General features: G+C 46.0%; 1 protein-coding gene and 1 long non-coding RNA gene across 2 annotated transcripts in view; one reads left to right on the top strand and one right to left on the bottom strand.

The window, feature by feature from the left end:
* The window catches only part of LOC135387468 (uncharacterized), a 31,899-nt gene extending 20,385 nt beyond the window's left edge, over positions 1 to 11,514 (bottom strand). Inside the window, exon 1 of the long non-coding RNA XR_010421133.1 lies at positions 11,409 to 11,514. This is a non-coding gene — a long non-coding RNA (uncharacterized LOC135387468). The remainder of the gene's footprint in view (positions 1 to 11,408) is intronic.
* Positions 11,515 to 12,463: 949 nt separating this feature from the next.
* Positions 12,464 to 13,323, top strand: LOC135387466 (prenylated Rab acceptor protein 1-like). The gene has a single exon (XM_064616649.1). The coding sequence runs from the start codon at positions 12,582 to 12,584 to the stop codon at positions 13,233 to 13,235; it is 654 nt and encodes a 217-aa protein (XP_064472719.1). The 5' UTR covers positions 12,464 to 12,581; the 3' UTR covers positions 13,236 to 13,323.
* The last annotated feature ends 4,279 nt before the right edge of the window (positions 13,324 to 17,602 follow it).

Genomic DNA, 17,602 nt, shown 5'->3' with positions numbered 1-17,602 from the left:
GTCATCTGTCGCATCATTGGCATTGCAGCACGGCGGAACCTGCCCGTTTGTTGAGCCTTTGTAATCAGCGATAATGTTGCCTAGACATCAGCTATAACAGTAATTGGAACGTCAAACAATTTACGCAACGTCCGCTATTTGGTGGCGTGCTTTGCGATTATTTAATATAAGTTGCCTTTCACGAGTGGCATTGACGTAAGTCTAATTTGCTAGTATGTTCAGTAGACGTGTGGAAGCCTTGGGTGAGCGAACTTATTTCACAGATTGGGTACTGCAGTGACACGAAAGAGTGACAACAACAACAACAAATAAGTAATGTAGTGGGATGTTTCGCCGCTAAGGCTGAGTGACAGCCAAAGGCGTTATCTACATAAGCTCATTCCGAACGATGCTAGCAGACGACACTTAGCAGATGACACAGTCAGCGTCTTTTCCTGTCGTCTGCTAGGGAATATCTTGTGGTATTGCAGTGACACCAAAGAGTGACACGAAAGAGTGACAGCCAAAAGAGTCCTCTGCATAGGCTCATTCCCAACGATACATCCTTCCCTCGGTTTCTTTTCTTTTTTCTTTTTTTTTTTTTTTTGTAAACGGGACAGCACAGAGTATGATGCTCCGTCCCTCGTGTCTTCATAATACTGCAATTAATCTATGTCATGTGCAATCTATGTTTCTTCCACTGTTATTCTTCCAAACTATTTTTGTTTTCTCTTTGTGAGGCGGAAGAATCGGGAGTATTAATTTATACTTTTCACAAGTATGACGTCAGAGTGGGCGTAATCTGCACTCTCTCTTGCAACATTGTTCCTCGAGGGTGCATTTTGACGTGAAAACGTCTGAAAGTTCGGTTCGGCAGCCAGGTCAAAATTTACAATGCAACGAAATTATGCCGAATTTCATGACGCGATAACTCGGTGAGTAATAAACGGGCGGAGACCAGGAGGGTGCATTGGGCTGTTGCAGCGAAGTTTGTACAGCGCCATTTCGGGCCCAAGCGGCCGCGGATACAAACAATAGGGAGTTTCATCAGCGGGTTCCGCGTGGTGCTTCGAGCGGTATGACGCCAAAGAAAGCTACAAAACCTGTAGGAAATCCACAGAAAAAAGCTGTGCATCTTGCTCAGTGCGAACAACTCGAGAACACGTATTTCAAAATGCCGCGTCGTCTGCTAAATCCCCGCGTGTTGCGTATTTTGGGGCGCCGATGTTGCTGCTCGCACGCGCCACCTGGCCCGCAGAAACAGGTTCATGCGCTGCTGCGAGATAGCCTCCAGGGCCTCCAGGGCTCGTGGTGACGTCAGCTAGTCTTGTAGTGACATTTTGCGGATTATTTCGAAAATCCGTAAAAGAACGCAAGGTTCACTAACGGCATCTAGATTTTGGGTACTGAGTCCACTGAACGAGGTTGAGTTAGAATACGAAATAAAACAAATAGCACTTTTTACCATGCCTCGACACCGCTTAACCTGATTTCCCTCAGGGAGGGTCATGGGCGATTTGAACACGGAAAATGCACCATTAGGTTCCGAAGCCGCTTATTTTTTCTTTCTTCGTCTTTGCAACGCCCACACACCACAGCAAGCCACACCCTTATGTTCTACCTGCAACGTTGAGGCGAACGTTCGTCACCTTCTTCTCGACTGCCGCCTTCCAAAGTCCTTCCGCGACAAGGTTAACCGCCGTATTCTTGAACGAGACTCGACTCGAAACTCGACTCGAGCTGCTCCTCGAGGCCGGTTTTGCGCTTCATAAATCGACATTGACTCGAAACGCCCCTCGAGTGGAGGAATTCCTCCGTGTATTCCTCGAAAATCTCGAGGTAGCATCGGTGCTACGGCTACCTCGAGAACGCTCCTCAACTCGAGTTTGGCTGTTGTCATGGCGGAAGACAGGTCGTTCGCTGCGTCCATCGACTGCGTTTTGTGCCACGATGGCATTTAACTGGGTGCTGACAACATTACCACTGAGCGACAACGTTCAATAAGGGGCCATCAAACTCCTTTTGACCATTTTGATGATCACGAGTTCCTCATATGGTATACGGTACTGCTTCATGAAGAAAACCGTACGAAGCCTTTTGGATCCATTGCCAGTGGAGGAAAATGTGTGCAATCGTGGGCTACCTCTACCTCCTGTGCTACAGCTGCCCGTCGACATGTGATTTTATGGCGTTAGGACTTTTCGAACTGCCTCGGGAGCAGTGTTGCGGATTTGAATCCGTGGATTTGATTTAAATCCGGATTTAAATCCACCGGAATGCTGGCGGATTTGATTTGCGATTTGATTTGCGCAAAAAAATATGGGCAGGATTTGGATTTGGATTGAATCACATTTTCCACTAATGATTTGGATTTGGATTCAATCGTATATTCCAGGTATGATTTGGATTTGGATTCAATCGCATTTTCCACGAATGATTTGGATTTGGATTGAATCGCCCCTTTTTCAGCGGATTTGCGCGTGGATTTCACCAAACTCCCTCACAAAATGCATGGATTTGAAATTGAGCGAAGCGCCGTTTCGCATTCTACGCGAATCGATGTGACCTTGTCTGAAATCTGAACACGCACTACCACTGATCTCTATAGTAATAGGCTGGATAGCGGATTGAGGGTGCAACCGTACGGTCACCGGCCGCCATCTTGGGAAGCTCAAAACATTGCCATCCGCCACTCAGCTGCTTTATGTGCATGCGCCTTTGCGTAGCATTTTTGTGGTGTCATGCCCGCATGCTGTGGTTCTGGGTGTGCTGACCGTACTGGCAAGGCACCGGGGACGTTATTTCACAAGTAAGTGACTTGGTTTTACAAATAAATGCGATTTATTAGTCCACGAGCGGGGTGACAAAACGTTGCTGTTGATGCATGTGCGCGGCACTTTGGGAATCGTATCTCAAGATCTAAGCGTTAAACTTTAAGCCGTTTGTTATCTGGATAGAGTCATTGTGATAGTCTAGCCTTCCTGCAGTTCAAGGGTATGGTCTCGGCACGCAGCAGGCGTTGAAGTGCGCTTGTCAGCTGTGGTATCTGCGGCTCAGTTTGTTGGTCACGGTATCGACGATTGCTTGCTTGGATTAGCCTTGTTATCCCTTCCATAATTGATGGTATAAATTGTTCAATGCAGGTTCCCTCACGGCCGCCCAGAACATTTAAACAAAATGTGCGGTAAATGTCAGGCGAAAGGACTGGACGCCGTCGACGACATCACTGGTCTGCAGCAAACATTTTAAAAACAAATGCGTCGACAGACGCTGTACCCAACGAGTTCGACTTCCCAGAACACCCCCAGAAAGTAATAATGCGTGCGACATATGTAGAGGCCGGATTTATATGCACTAAAAGCTGGTTGAACACACATGCATGAAAAATTCATTTATCTTGCTCAAAATATGCACCTCTAGGAATTCACTTGCATGCATTTAAAAACAAATTCACTGGGGCAAAAGTATCTTACTTTATGTAGTGTACAAAAAGCATGCAGAGTTGAAAGCATAGATCGAGAAGTTGCCCGTCAAAAGGAACTCGTTACAAAGTTACCGTGTGAAAAATGCAACTAAGTTAAGAACTAAAGTTATTCAGCCCGAAACGTAGCTTGAAACGTTAGAGTTACTTTAAAAAAAGAACGAATTACTCCCAAGTTACTTCGGACACAAAATAACACTACACAGGTGCAGTTGAGTTCGACCCTGAGTTGCCTGCGTTGAGTTTTCGTTTATGTCCAACAATCTGAACACGTTACATCTTATTCCCTGTGGGCACACGATGGTTCAGCTTCATTTCAATAGCAGCAGTTATTACTTCCTGAACAGAATACTGTCATTGACTGGACATCACGTTTTATGACATAAAATGCTGTGGAAGAACCGTAAAGAAAGCAAGGAAATAAGTGGATGTGAGTGAAAACGAATTACTAACTTGGAACGTAGCTTAAGTTACTTTGGCAAAGTTACCTGAAAAAGGAGTTCCTCTGAAAATTACCACAGCGCAAAAGTAGCGAGTTAAGTTATATAGTTACCAAGAAAAGGAACAGTAACGAGTTACCTCGAACTCTGGTTGAAAGTGTGTATTTGCATGAAAATCTAGCCTCTAGAATCATGTTCCCTAGTTAAGAGTTCCATGCGATGGTTGATGATTGGAATCAGTACTGCACGAAGGGCACCTTAAAGCTGCAGCTTGTCCAATATATGAAAATACTCCTGAACTCTTATTAGTGGGACATACAAACACACCAGCCACATGTCTCTTTGGTGCGTTCCAGCATGTTTACTTTACTTAGTGACAATAAATAATTTTTCAACCTCGAATGTCTACTCTTTATTCTCGCTGCTTAAGTTTGCGACAACACATGTTTGAATGCAGCCCATCCGATCAATGTATCCGTCTGATCAAAGAAGTTTCCCAGTGCTACAGCAGTATCGGACTGTTCCACCTTGCCAAGGAATATACAGAGAAGGTGACAGCCAGGCCTCAGCTGCGAAAGAAATTGTCAAGGTTGATCATATTCAACAACCAGTAATGCACTCTGCCCACTTACCTGCTTGACTGCTTCAAACTTGCTGTTGCAACTGGACTTGTGATACTTTGATGTTGGAGCTTTCAGCACAAGACCTTGCTACTTAGCCTTTTTATGACTTATTCACTCTACCTCTAGTCATTTTGAACTGTCTTTACCGCCATTTATTTCCCCAGTGCACATATTTCTAGTCGATATGTTTTTACCGTCACATAGCCTTTATATCACATATCATTCTAGTCCTTTGGAAATGCTTTAGTGCCGTTCGGCATTTCGTGTCATAACTAGTCATATCTAAACTTCCTGTGCAAAGCATAATGTTTATACCCAAGCATATTAAGGTAGTTACATAAACAAACGTGCCAAACATTCCCTGGCATTCCACACCCCCGGGCAGAAAGGAAATGGGAGAAACACGGGAAGCAACACGCTGCACACACTGACAGACGACAAAGGAAACGTAACACAACAAATACAACACCACACAAAACCAGCAAATCACATAATCGATGTTCAAAGTACAAAATTGGGACGACACGACCTCCCACGAGTACAAAATAGACAGGAAATAACATGTATGTGACGGGATTTCACACAAAAAACGTAAGGAATCCAATCACGAGGGATTTCTGCAGCGATCCGTGGCAAAATTTTAGCGAAGAAGCAAGGGAATCGCTCACAAACAGCAAAACTTGTCACAGCTTACATGCATTCCTATGGGCAGTAATCGCTCTTTTGAGCACCGCAATATGGCGGCCGGTTGTCGTACACTTTCCCGCGATACCCTCACCCATCCGCTATCCAGATCAGTGCGCACTACCGGCGTCCTCTCTCCAGAGCGACAGGAGTAGCCGTTTTGTTCCAATCACTTCCTCTCACCGCACCGAGGGAACATCAGGTGCAGTTCTTTGAACGCAGATAACGTTATTCTGCCAATTGGACGGCACCTTTTCCGTGGACCTCTAGCTGAGTCTTCAAGCACGACCCGTTTCAAGCTTGCCAAAGCATGTCGCGAAATTCTTGGTCTTGGCCATCATATTGAACGCATACATGGTGTTCAAAATTAAGCTTTCACTAGCATTTTATAAATAGGCGAACAAAAGAAAACTGGTGCTACTTTTTCTGTTCCTTGAGTAAGAAACAGGTGCTACATAATTAGCAGCACCTGTTTCTTACACAAGTAGCGTCAAGTTATCATCCGGTTTCCTGTTATCGCTGTGTTTGCGTAGCGCTCGTGAAAGCTTAATTTTGAACACCCTGTGTAGGTACACGCATTCACGTCAAAAGAAAGTAAAAACGAACAATAAATATATCACATCCTATCATTTCGTGAGTTCGGGAAGGCAAGCCTTTCCTGCTCCCAAGGACAATCATGGCACAATGTGCTACTCTTCCTCACATACACTTTTTTTCCCTTGATTACAACAGTCTGTACTGCGCGAGGAAAATTTTTTTACAAAGCCCCGAAACGTCAGCATTAAAATAGACCCATGGGCTACATGTTCAGTATAAGTATTAGTAACATGTCCCACGATTTATTAACGATCCATTTAATTGTGACCCCCAGGGTATAGTAACCAACGACCTGTAGTTTTTTGAGTACTGATGGTAGAAATCGACGCAGGCGTGTGTTTTTGGGCGTGGCTGAGCCTAGGCCCGCGATATGAATTCCTTCACTCAGGCGTGTTCGCCCGGTGCTAAATGACGAGGAGGTTCCTGACCCAAAAATCCGCTTTTGGGAAGGTGTACCATACCTACCAACGCGAAAAAAGTCCCGTGACTCCTACTTTAAAGGGGCGCTACGAAAAAAATTCCAGAAAACAGCACTTCCGGCGAAAAATGTACGAATTCGAACTTTTCTTGTTCATGAGTGGGTATACGCATTCCCTTGAAGGTAGATTCATTAGAACCGCTAGCTCATTCTCTATCGAATGGTATAGATATCATTTATATAGCTCCTGTGGTAGAGCGAGCAGACGACTGTAAGTAGAAGCAACTCGCCAAATTGCTCCCCCCCAATCGCCCCCCAAAACGTCAGTTTATACCTTTAATTTCCCTCTCCCCACTCCCCCGCTACGCGCTCCGACAAAGAACCCCCCCCCCAAAAAAAAAAAAACAACAACAAAGAAACAAGCGTCTGGATCCGCCCCTGACACAGGCTGATACGTGGTGACTGATAGTCTGGTACACGCCGAGCAGGCGTAACCGAGAATGTCTTTCTAACTCAAAAATTTATGTCCTAAAATATGAATAAAATTTCGGCCAGCGGATTGATAGGTTGGCCCTTTATATCCTCGTCAATCAGACGAAATTTGTTGCTCTTTGTGCCACGGCATGCTGTTATTTAAGCGTTGTTTAGTGAATACGTGCAATATTAGTAATTTGTAGACACGTTTATAGGTCTAGTAATACTACTGCACGAATTTTGGCTCCCGGATTTGTCAAAAGATTCGATAAATCCGGATTTAAAAGCGGATTTGATTTAGGTCCGGAAAAACAAATCCGGATTTAAAAGGATTCGATTTAACGTGTCAAAATTAAATCCGGACTTGCTTTGGATTTGATTTACTACCTTCAGAAAAAATGCGGATTTGATTTAAATCCGATTTGAGCGGCCAAATCCGCAACACTGCTCGGGAGACATTGTGAATGTGTCAGAAACGACGGTGTGCCGCGTTGTGGAAAAAATCCCACACCTTCTCGCAAGCACACTTTTCAAGACAAGGTGTAATAAATTTTCATTCTGTCGCGCTATTTAGCACAAAGAAGGTGTGTTTGAAGGATGTTCTCACGCAAAAAGTGGTGCAAAAAAAGAAACAGTGCATATTTTTCTTTCTTTTCCAATCCAATCCAAACCACAGTGCATTGACTGGACATCTAAAAAAAATAAACATCTGATCTGCTTCCTCAATGTTTTTCCGTAATCTTTATACTGTATCAAGCTGGCCCAACCCCTGCTCCAGCTATCACCGAAACGGCTCAACAAATCTTCCATTCATGTTTTTTTTTTTTTTTTTTTTTTGCAATTGTTGTTCCAATAGTACGAATTCCGTTTGTTGGGTGGGATAACAGGCTCCACCGTTTAGGCAGAGCGCGATTGAGGGCCATAAAATTTCGTACGACATGCTCGCGGTGACTCCCAAAGAATGGTCTCCCCGATTCTTTGCTCGGGATGCTGTTGTAAAATCTGTTTTGTTTGTTTGATTGTTTATAGCTACCCTCAAGGCGTTGGGTAAACGTATCCATCCGCAACAGTCATTCACGCCACATATTGTAACATAATAGAAGAGTGAGAAGCAGTGACATCATCTTTCATATTATTTGATACGAGGTGACCATGCCATTAAGCTAGCTGCTGCCGTTGTGGTTGCAATTGCCAGACCAGAAAACTAGGAAACCTATCAGTCTGTTTCCCTGTTCGAAACACCTGCACCCTTCTTCAAACAACACTTGCAGACCTTTGTGTTTGTATTTGTAATGCACGTTGGTCGGAATAAAGTAAAGAATTACATTTATTTTTCATGCCATAAGTGTGTTTTAAGCGCGATAATTAACATTTTCGAGTGGTCCCGAAAGACGGCTGGGGACGAGACTACAGCTTTATTCGAGGACGGTTTCTCGAGGAGCGCCTTGGCGGAGGAATCCCCGAAGCGGGTTCATGAAACGCATGGGCTCTTCGAGTGGAGCAGCGTCACTTTCCTCCACTCGTTGGAGTCGAGGCGGAGCGTCGAGTCGAGGCTTGTTCAAGAATACGGCGGTGAGTTTCGCCTGACCAGCCTCGGATACTCCATCTCTCTCGCAACACTACTTGACACACGGAGCAGTGGTGTAACCGCGGCGCTTCTCCGCTACTTGCGTGATACCGGTCTCCTCAGCAGCCTGTGACATCGTGGGTGGGACGACGGAAGACCTTTGACCCCACATTGCCCTACTCTTAACTACCCCAGGAATACGCACTAAAGACAAGGTATAGCAAGCCATCCCTTCTGGCTGACCTTTCCTGTCAAAATAAATAGATTCCACCCCACCCCCCTTCGTTACAACGGTAATGTTTGCAATGCCCTATTTTGCGCCAGCTTATTATAGCAAGCTACGATCTGCACAATTTTCAGTTGAGCGAAACACAATTAGCTTTTCAGTTTGATGTTTCCCACGTGAAGCCTCGTTAACCGTTGCTCTTTCTTTCTAATTTATGACCAGGCACGAAAGCACTCTTCTAAATTGCGGGATAGTAAACAGATTCGGACATCCATACAGGTACAAAAAAAAAACAAAAGGTTTAAAAAAAAAAAACAAGGGGGCAAAAAAGGAACGCGAGGCTGAGCGGCAGCGGCACTGAAAGTCCGCCAGCTACGTATAGTACACTGTTATAGCACAACAGTAGAAACACTAGTATAAAAATAACTGCCCCCTAGTGGCGTGGTTACAATACTGCAGGGCACGTTGGTTATTGTGCAAAGTGAGGAAAGCCAGAGAAATGCCGCTTTTACGTCGCGGTGCTTTGTGTAGAGCTAAAAAAACTCGTGAATGTTATAGTTTCCCACGCACAAGCCATAACCCCCCCCCCCCCCCCATAACAGTGGCGACATTTCGTAGGAGAATAATGGTAGATCAGTAGATCACACGGACGTGGACGGCACGCAGTTTGTGGTAGACATACTTTGTGAACTTTTATAATGCCTATACTGCAGCGTGATCGTGATGTGATAGAGCAAGAAAACAAGAATGGGGACGTAAGTCACGACGAAGTCAGACTGGCTACCTTAGACCATTTAGCCACAGCTAGGTGGGAAAAAAAGAGAAGAAAACCCAGTAGTTGGGGAGGGAAAGACAAACATCCCGAACCAGTGGGAACACATGCCAAAAACGAAGGATTACAAAGTGTCACAGTGTATCAATTAGATGCGTTTCTTCAAGGAAATGTAGGAGCGCTTTTAATGCAGTCGCTTGATGATTGAATGGATGATGATCCCATTGCTTTACATCGTAACATCTCGCAGAAAGAACAGTTGGTGTACGTATACGTTTAATCCAGTTTTATCCAGGCTTATGGATGTAAGGCACTGAAGTCAGAACACCATCATGGAATGCCCTACGCAGGCTGCTGAACAAGGCCGTCCTGCTATGTCATTGATGAAAGCTAATCTGGTTGGCCGTCATACTGGATACCCAAGTCCGGGCAAAACAGCCAACCAGCCACACACGGGCTTTAGATTTCCCCAGGATAGAAAGAGCTCTTGGATAGCTGGGTTGATGAATCACGAATGGGTGGGTGTGTAATTCGCAACGGCTATGATCTACGGGCAATGCTCCCTACAGTGAAAGACTCAATTCTTTCCTCTTTACCATCCTGGCATCCTCCCATTAGATATGTATGCCAAACTAAACGACAAGAACGCTGTGTAGGACTCCACAGTTCCCCGTCCTTGTGGTTGATTTTTTTTATTTCGTGTTAGCGCCGCGAAGCAACTGCGACTATGAGCCGCGTATAGATGTGGATGGAGAGAGGACAGCAGCAAGGAGTGGGGAGACAGGGGGGCTTTCTGGTTGAACAGTTCGATATCGTTACGCAATGACGTGTGCATTCCTGATGAGGAGCGTCCGTACAGCGAATGCCCCATCCGACTTTGTCCATTATCAAGAGCTGCGTTCAAATGAATGGTACAAAAGCGTATCGTATCGACTTATCCCAACCACTCGTCTCCGACAGGGCTACGTTATCTAATCCATTGATCGAGATAGGTGAGGGGAGGTGTGATAACTCTATGCGATGATCTTCTGTCGCATTCAAAACACGTAAGGTTTGTCTGCCTTGTCTCATTCATGTAACCACGGCTAATGATAACGTAATTCGTCTTGTTTTGACCAAATGAACGGTGAACAATGCAAAAAAAAAAAAGAACGAAGAAGAGAGAGAAGGAAGTAGGGGAGGGGACGAGGCACGATATTCAGCAACAACAACAACGACAACCTGAGCTAATTTGCACGTATTGCTAAAACGTCCAAGTATTGCTAAAATCACGTACGCAACAATTGCGATATATTGTTCAAAACTGAGACATAGGCTCTTTCCTGATGCCCTGCACAAGTTTGCAGTCAGTGGCACGAAGCTTTGCTGCTCCACGAGTGATCCTCCCCGGACGAACGGGTGAAAAGGCTGTCTGGAGCCGTTCACTGGCTTTAAGTTTAGAGTCTTTTTCGATTGTGAGCTATACCTGCATAAGCCGTGCAAAAAAAGAAAAAAAACAAAAACAAATAATACATACTTATAGGGACATTTCATCGGGGGTAGTTTTATAGGTGCAGAAGAAATACGAACCATATGGAGATCTAGTTTTCATTTTTATGGGGGCGTCAGTATGAGCAGGGACTGTATTGCAAATGTAACCGATAACGGCGGACAAGGTGGTGCTGATGACGATGGTGATGTTAATGATGATTGATGAGGTGGACAAATAATTAATGCAACAGGCGCCAGTGAACACCAGATCAACAGAGCAGACTAAGACCCACGTCACAGTGACGTTTTTGTAGTCAGTTTGCTTCAAAAATAGAACTTAAGGGCAATGGAGCCCCCCTAGGTTCCAGTGGATCCGTTTTGACTCCGTGAAAAACGCGGGCGCGAAAACGTTAGTGTGAAACTGGCCTAAACTAAACGTTTTCTGCGCTTTAAAACTTTGTTTACGCCTATCACTCTACAAATCGGGCTGAACTCGCTGTTTTGAGGCTGAACTTTATGGCTTTCGAGACTTTCCGGTTAACAAAAGCTATGGAAGGGGTGTCGTGTGTTTATTTTTTATCGTGTGTTACGTTTGCTCCTTCCAGCTCCAGCCAACAACCGTACGTGCGAGCACACGTATCCTAGTGAGCAACATTTAGAAACAAACTATTACTTACCTTGTTAGGGTCATGTGTACAGATAATGCAAGAACAGGCGTGGCGCAAACCTTCCTTCCAAGCCGCGCCGTTTGTCTTTGGCTAGAAGTGAAGTGGAGCGTACATATCGTGACCGGAGAGACCGAAAACCAAAAGTACTCTGCAAGGTTACTGCGCATCGGTTTCTTCCCTCGCCTTCATGAACGAACTTGGGTTTGGCATCTACTATCTGCACCGTTATCAGTGTCAATGTAAACCAGCAAGTCTTTCCATAGGTACGCTCGAAATAAAATACAGTCAAACCTCGCTTTACGAACACCCTTCGTTTCTCAGAAAATCGTTCGTAAATCGAGGTCCGAGGTGTGCAGTGCACAAATACCTCGCAAACCCACGGGAAATTGATTTGAATAAGTTTTATTTTCGAAAATACTGCGTAATTGTGCTTTGCACCATACTTTCTGCAGGGTCTATCCTGTTTAGAAGAGATGACAGAAGTCTGACACTTGACTCATCCACCCGGTCCTCAAAGTACCGTATCGCTCGCGGATGAGAGTGTTTCCAACGGCAAATATCACGCTTGTCACCGGCTGTCAGGGCTGAACGCCTTCTCTTGTAATGGTGTTTCCATCTCGGAGACCTGGTCCAAACTCACAACCGTTCGGCTGTAAACGCCGGAATTATTCCTTCAGGAAATGGTGAATCGTGTTTGTGGAATGTAGTGGCGTTGGGACATTGTATGTTTGACCTTGGCAGCATGTACTGAGGAACTTTCATTATCCTCCGGTCCATTGGCCTGTCCTCTGTACGTTCATAACGCCCGTTCGTATATCGAGGTCAGAATGGCTTGGCTACTTTGGGTCCGTTCCCTAATAATCCGTTCATAGTTCGGATATCGAGGGTTCGTAAAACGAGGTCAAAATACACGGAAAAAGTTTGGTTCTCTGTGGAGTCGTTCGTAAGTTGAGGGAATTCGTATATCGAGGGTTCATAAAACGAGGTCCGACTGTAGTGGCTTTATGTCACGCAACGCAGCCACAGTCACAAATATCAGCCAAGGCATCAGCAGTGAAAAACGACGACGACGAAAGACTGAGGTCGACCACTACGAGCCCGCAGCACGCACCGCGAGCAATCAGGAACATTCAGCGTACCACCTTCGAACTGGAAGCACAACCCAGCACAGGCTACCGTGATATGGCCCGCGAACAAGGCGATGCCGGCGACTCGCTCGCTGCTTCTTCGGCTCCGAAATCCATCAGCGAACTGACGCCAGGAACAAGAACCCGGACACCGACGCCTCCCAAGAAGCGAAGTCCCCAGAAGAAAGATGACTTCGACCCTCGTCGTCTTGTCATATCTTGGACCTGCGACCAAATAGCCCGCATTCAGCCCTGGAAGGAGTTCTTCGACACGAACACGGTAACGTTGCCCAACACCACTCAGGAGATAGGGCGAAGAATTCCAATTAACCTTGACCGTTACCGAAGCAACTATGGAGTTATCTTCTTGTTTTTGCTTGCATTCTGCTTCATGTCTACTCCTGCGAGAGCTGCCGGGGTTGCTGCTGTGGTAGCACTATGCGCAGCTCTGAGGCTTCATGTCGATGAAGATACAACGGCAGTTCTGGGGACGGGATTGGTTCTCGGTAAGCTACATCGAGCGGGCATAGCGTTGTTCGTATCGCTGCCGTTGCTATACGCCCTGGACTTGTGGTCATCGCTGGTGTGGTCCGGGACAGCATGTCTATTTTTGACGTTGGGCCATGCGTCCTTGCACCAGGCGGCTCCCTTGGCACCGGCCAAGAAATTGGAAGACATTCCTGAGGAAGGAGATACGACCGCTTTCTGAAGGACTGTTGTTGGCTGTGGGTTTCGTGGTTCGCCCATGCAGACTTGTTGTAAAGTTGGGTAAATAAAGACGTTGGCTATAAAGTTGAGAGTGGCGGTTTATACTGGTTATCGTTCGAGGTGAACAGGCGCAACGTGGCTGCTGATGAACTGTTCTGCAGCACTGGATATCGTGGTCGCCGAGACGTCTGCGTGGACTGCAAGGTATATATAGACAAGTAGCGAAACTCTCATAGTCCCCTGAGTCTTCAGAAGGACGGCATGATAAAGATCGGCTGCACCATCCCTCCGCTGTGCGGACTACTGTAAATCTACGTCAGAGATCAGAGAGGCTTTATCAGGATGAATAATCAGTGAATATTTCGACCTTGTGAATGATGACCACACAGATCAGGAACGCCCATTTCTCACCCGTAACCCCGAAGAACACGAAGCACGGCAGCTAACAACGAACGAAGTAGACGATTATTCTTTACATTTCATAGTGAACGCCGTCTTCGAGCAGCCTCTGTCTCAACACCCAGCAGACGCAGAAGGCTGAGAGCGGCACTGGCAACACTGCTTGCTGCTTGAACCTAGAGCACTACTTGAACCCTTTCACAGGGGAAGGAAGCAAGGGGGGCGTGTCAGCACTTGCGACACGGGTGCTACGCGTATCAATGCCGGTATCAGCCTCTGATAATCCCTCCACAATATGTGTACAAAAGGGACAAGATTTACTTTTTTCCTACACTGAAATTACGAATAAGTTGTTACTACACGCACAAATCATGCGCATGTCGTAAGTATTTTCTTTTTAAGATCGTAGTTGTACTACCGCCAACATCCAGGATCGCTCGCGCGTCTTGACGATGACCGTGCCGATAGGTCAGACTTGGTATTGTCGCTACATTTCGCTATCACAAAATGTCCTTTTTTGTAGGTTCAAGGAGCCCGAAAGGGCAACGGCCGTAGAGACGAGTTCACGCTTGGAACATAAGCGTGTAAAAGCTCTTTACGGCGTGGGTGACAACTGCATAAAATTTTCTTACAGCAGTTTTGAATATCCCGCGCTTTGACATCCGAAAAGGGGGCGTTGTAACCGCGCTTTCCCCAGAGCCGTGTATTAAAAGGGAGTCTGGACATTGAGAGGAGCCTATAAAGAGGATCGGCTTGTCAATCACAGTTGCACGCTTCTCATTGGTTTGCCTTTTACCACGAGGGCAGCTATGACACCTGACTGCCACTGCAAAATGTCATACCATGTAACGTCATGTCACGTGCCATGTCATGCCATGTCACGTCGAGACTGGGAGGTACCCGGGTTCGAATCACGGTGGTGGCTGTGCTGTCTGGGTTTTTTCCTGGGTTTTCCTCAGACGGGGGATTTCAGACATATGTCGGTAGAGTTACCTTATTAGAAGTTGGCCCAGGAAGCACATTCCCCCAGCGCGTGAGTTGTGACGTTGCCCACCTTTGTGAGGCCGACAACGGCGAGTCCTTTCACCACCATCCAAAATGGCGACGAAGGCAAACACGGTGAAGCGGGAATTTCGGGACAAAAAGTTGTCACAAACTACTTTTGATTTTACGCTGCAGATGTACATCCTCTCATACGTTTCTCTAGAAACAATTTCTACGTATTGTTCTGTACAGTAATTTCTACTTCTGTTCTGTACAGTTCTACTTATTGTTCTGCGAAGTACTTATGCTTCTGCAATCAATATCTAACTGAAAATATGTTCCCTCGTCGTTGTTTAAGCCTCGTGAACACGCGGGCACGACGGAATTATGAAAAAAAAAAGAAAAAAGAAAAAGAAAAGCACTGTGCTGCACGATGTTGAATTTAATTACTGAATTTTATCAATATAGTGAATCATAAACAGTGTTGCCTTTTTATTCCAACTGGATATTTATTTTTAAAAATTGAACCGACCACCTGATGTGCACAGCATGTGGTTCTGACGGCAGCGGAACAATGACGGACGGCAGACCGCAATTCCCGATGTACCTTGCGTCGTCTATAGGTGACGCTTGCGTCGAATGGGTGGCTTTCAAGGTGAGAAATGCCGCTACGCATGCTGGGTCTTCGAACTTCCGGTCCCAACTTTATAAACTCTGGTTTAAACGACAACCAACATGTGTTCGCTTGGGAACGCATGCCCCCAAAGAAGTAGGGTACTTTGGCAAATACTTCGCACGTACTTTTCTTAAGACAAAGTTTAGATTTCGTGACGCATATGTTCGGTTTCGTGTGGCGTGCGCTTTGAAATCGCGATCTTTTGCAGTGCGAAATGTTCTGTTACAACGCGGTCAATTTGACGCTTCAGATAACAAAGATAACAGGCAACATTTCAGATATGGCACAACAAAATGTACAGGCAGTATTTGACGCAGCAATCCTCCGCACACTGAAGATAGTAACCATGTAGACATTTCTTTTTATTTTGGGACGAAGCTGTGACTTCAGTGATATTCTTTTCACATTATGGGGGGGGGGGGGGGGGTTGATAAAGTTATCACAGTCACGCACGATTCAACATGATAAGTACACAGCACGGCATTTGGTGACAAGTGCCTACACCCCTTAGTTAAATTTTCGTTTAAGCTGATAGCATTTTTCCAAAGGCGCAGGATTCCAGGGTACGCGATCCATTTTGTCCGATACATGTCCTTTTTCCGCAGAATTAGTGCAGTTAAGCGCTGAGCATCCGCTTCTTTATTTGAAATCCGCATATTTACGTTGAAAACACGCTGACTCACCCTCACGACCCTCACGCGAGACTCTCACTAGGGGCGCCATCGTGCCGCCTCTTGGTGGGAATTCTCGTTTTGGTTCCGCTTCTGTTACGTACAGTAAAAACTGTCATATTGGAATGAAAATTCGACTTACTTGGAACACATACTATGTCGTTTCCGTCAGGCATTACCAGAAAATATCAACGCTGGACAGCGCCTTACACGTGCAATGCCTTGGTAAGCAATGCAATGTAAGGATACTGCCCGGGAACATCCCCACGACACGGTTCGTTCAGTGAACACCATGGGGGCGACTTCCAGACTTCTCGGCGCCAATACGACTCCAGTAGAACTTCGGACCGGAAGCGTAAATCCATGTGACATTGGAACTTCCCTTACGTCATTTTGACAGGAAGTTGCAAATCGCAAGAAGTATTCATTTCAATCCTATCCAATCCACTTGCCACCAAAAATGGCCTTGCCCATGCAGGATAGGGCGACATATAGTGAAGATAAGCTGAGCGATAAGACAACGTTTTCAGGACGTCATTGGCAGGGATTTTCACGCCCCCTCCTCCCGCACATCAAAATGCCGCCTCCTAAAAAAGATGGTGCAACACCCCCACAAAGTACTGGCCAGAAAGGCCAAAGCCGTCACCAAACCAGCAGATACGAATCTCACTCCCCCCCCCCCTCCACCCTCCACTACGGAGCAACCCCTCCCCCCATAGATGAAAATCCCGGGAATATCACTGGTCATTGGTCAGACAGTTCAAAAAGTGAGAGGGGCTTCAGGTATAGGCAGGCCCCATTAATGGCCAGGCTCCCTTTTAGTATACGGCTCTGGCTTCCCCGCGCTGATGACTGTGCACTCCTACTGTCTGTTGCGTTTTTTTAGAGTGAGAGTGTCGTCTGAACTTGCTGCTTCCCAGGCGCATGATATTATTGTTTGTTTGTTTGTTTGATGTGGGATGTAATAGGATTTAATTCCTCCTCGACCGAGGACGGGTACTATACGTACGGACTGATCTCTCCATCTATCCGCGTTTGCTTGCCTCTTATAGCCACAGTTCCTTCGCGGTATTTACACAGATCTTTTAAAAAAAAATCTGCCACCAGTCTATATCTTATCGGAGCGAGACCTCGCCAACATCATTCAGAGAATAGAAAAGGGTACTGTACCAAGTAAGGTACGTTCCAGAATAGCGTAGGTTGAATCTTGGGAACAAAGCAGACGAAGCCCAGAATATCACCGCACACTCAACAGTGAAGCGTTGAGTTGAAAACCCGCACACAACGTCGCATCCCGAAGAAGCAACGTGGGTTACGTGGATACTGGAATACAGCAGATGACAAAGCCGCACGAAATACGACCTGTGTTGCATCTTTCTCGGGCTCTGTCACATATGCCAATCTTATTCTTTCACATGGAAGCCACAACGGGAACAAAGGGAAAGCAATGCTGACTCTCCCTGGTAACATGATCTGTACCACGAAGGCATTCATGGATGGTTGACTTCTCAGTACAAATTGGCCCTGATGGAACGTCGGTTTCACCCTTGTCTATACCGGCGAACGCTGATATTCGCTTCCTTCTTCGGACTTCCATTACTAAAGTGGAAAGATGACGCCATACTGCGTATTTCACGA

This window comes from Ornithodoros turicata, chromosome 3, assembly GCF_037126465.1.
Source record: "Ornithodoros turicata isolate Travis chromosome 3, ASM3712646v1, whole genome shotgun sequence".
NCBI lineage: Eukaryota > Metazoa > Arthropoda > Arachnida > Ixodida > Argasidae > Ornithodoros > Ornithodoros turicata.
The sequence above is the reverse complement of the archived record's forward strand: the minus strand, read 5'-3'. Positions and strand labels throughout refer to the sequence as shown.

Bases quoted from the DNA above. Each gene is read 5' to 3' on its own strand.
- LOC135387466 (XM_064616649.1), top strand. From the start codon at position 12,582: ATGGCCCGCGAACAAGGCGATGCCGGCGACTCGCTCGCTGCTTCTTCG.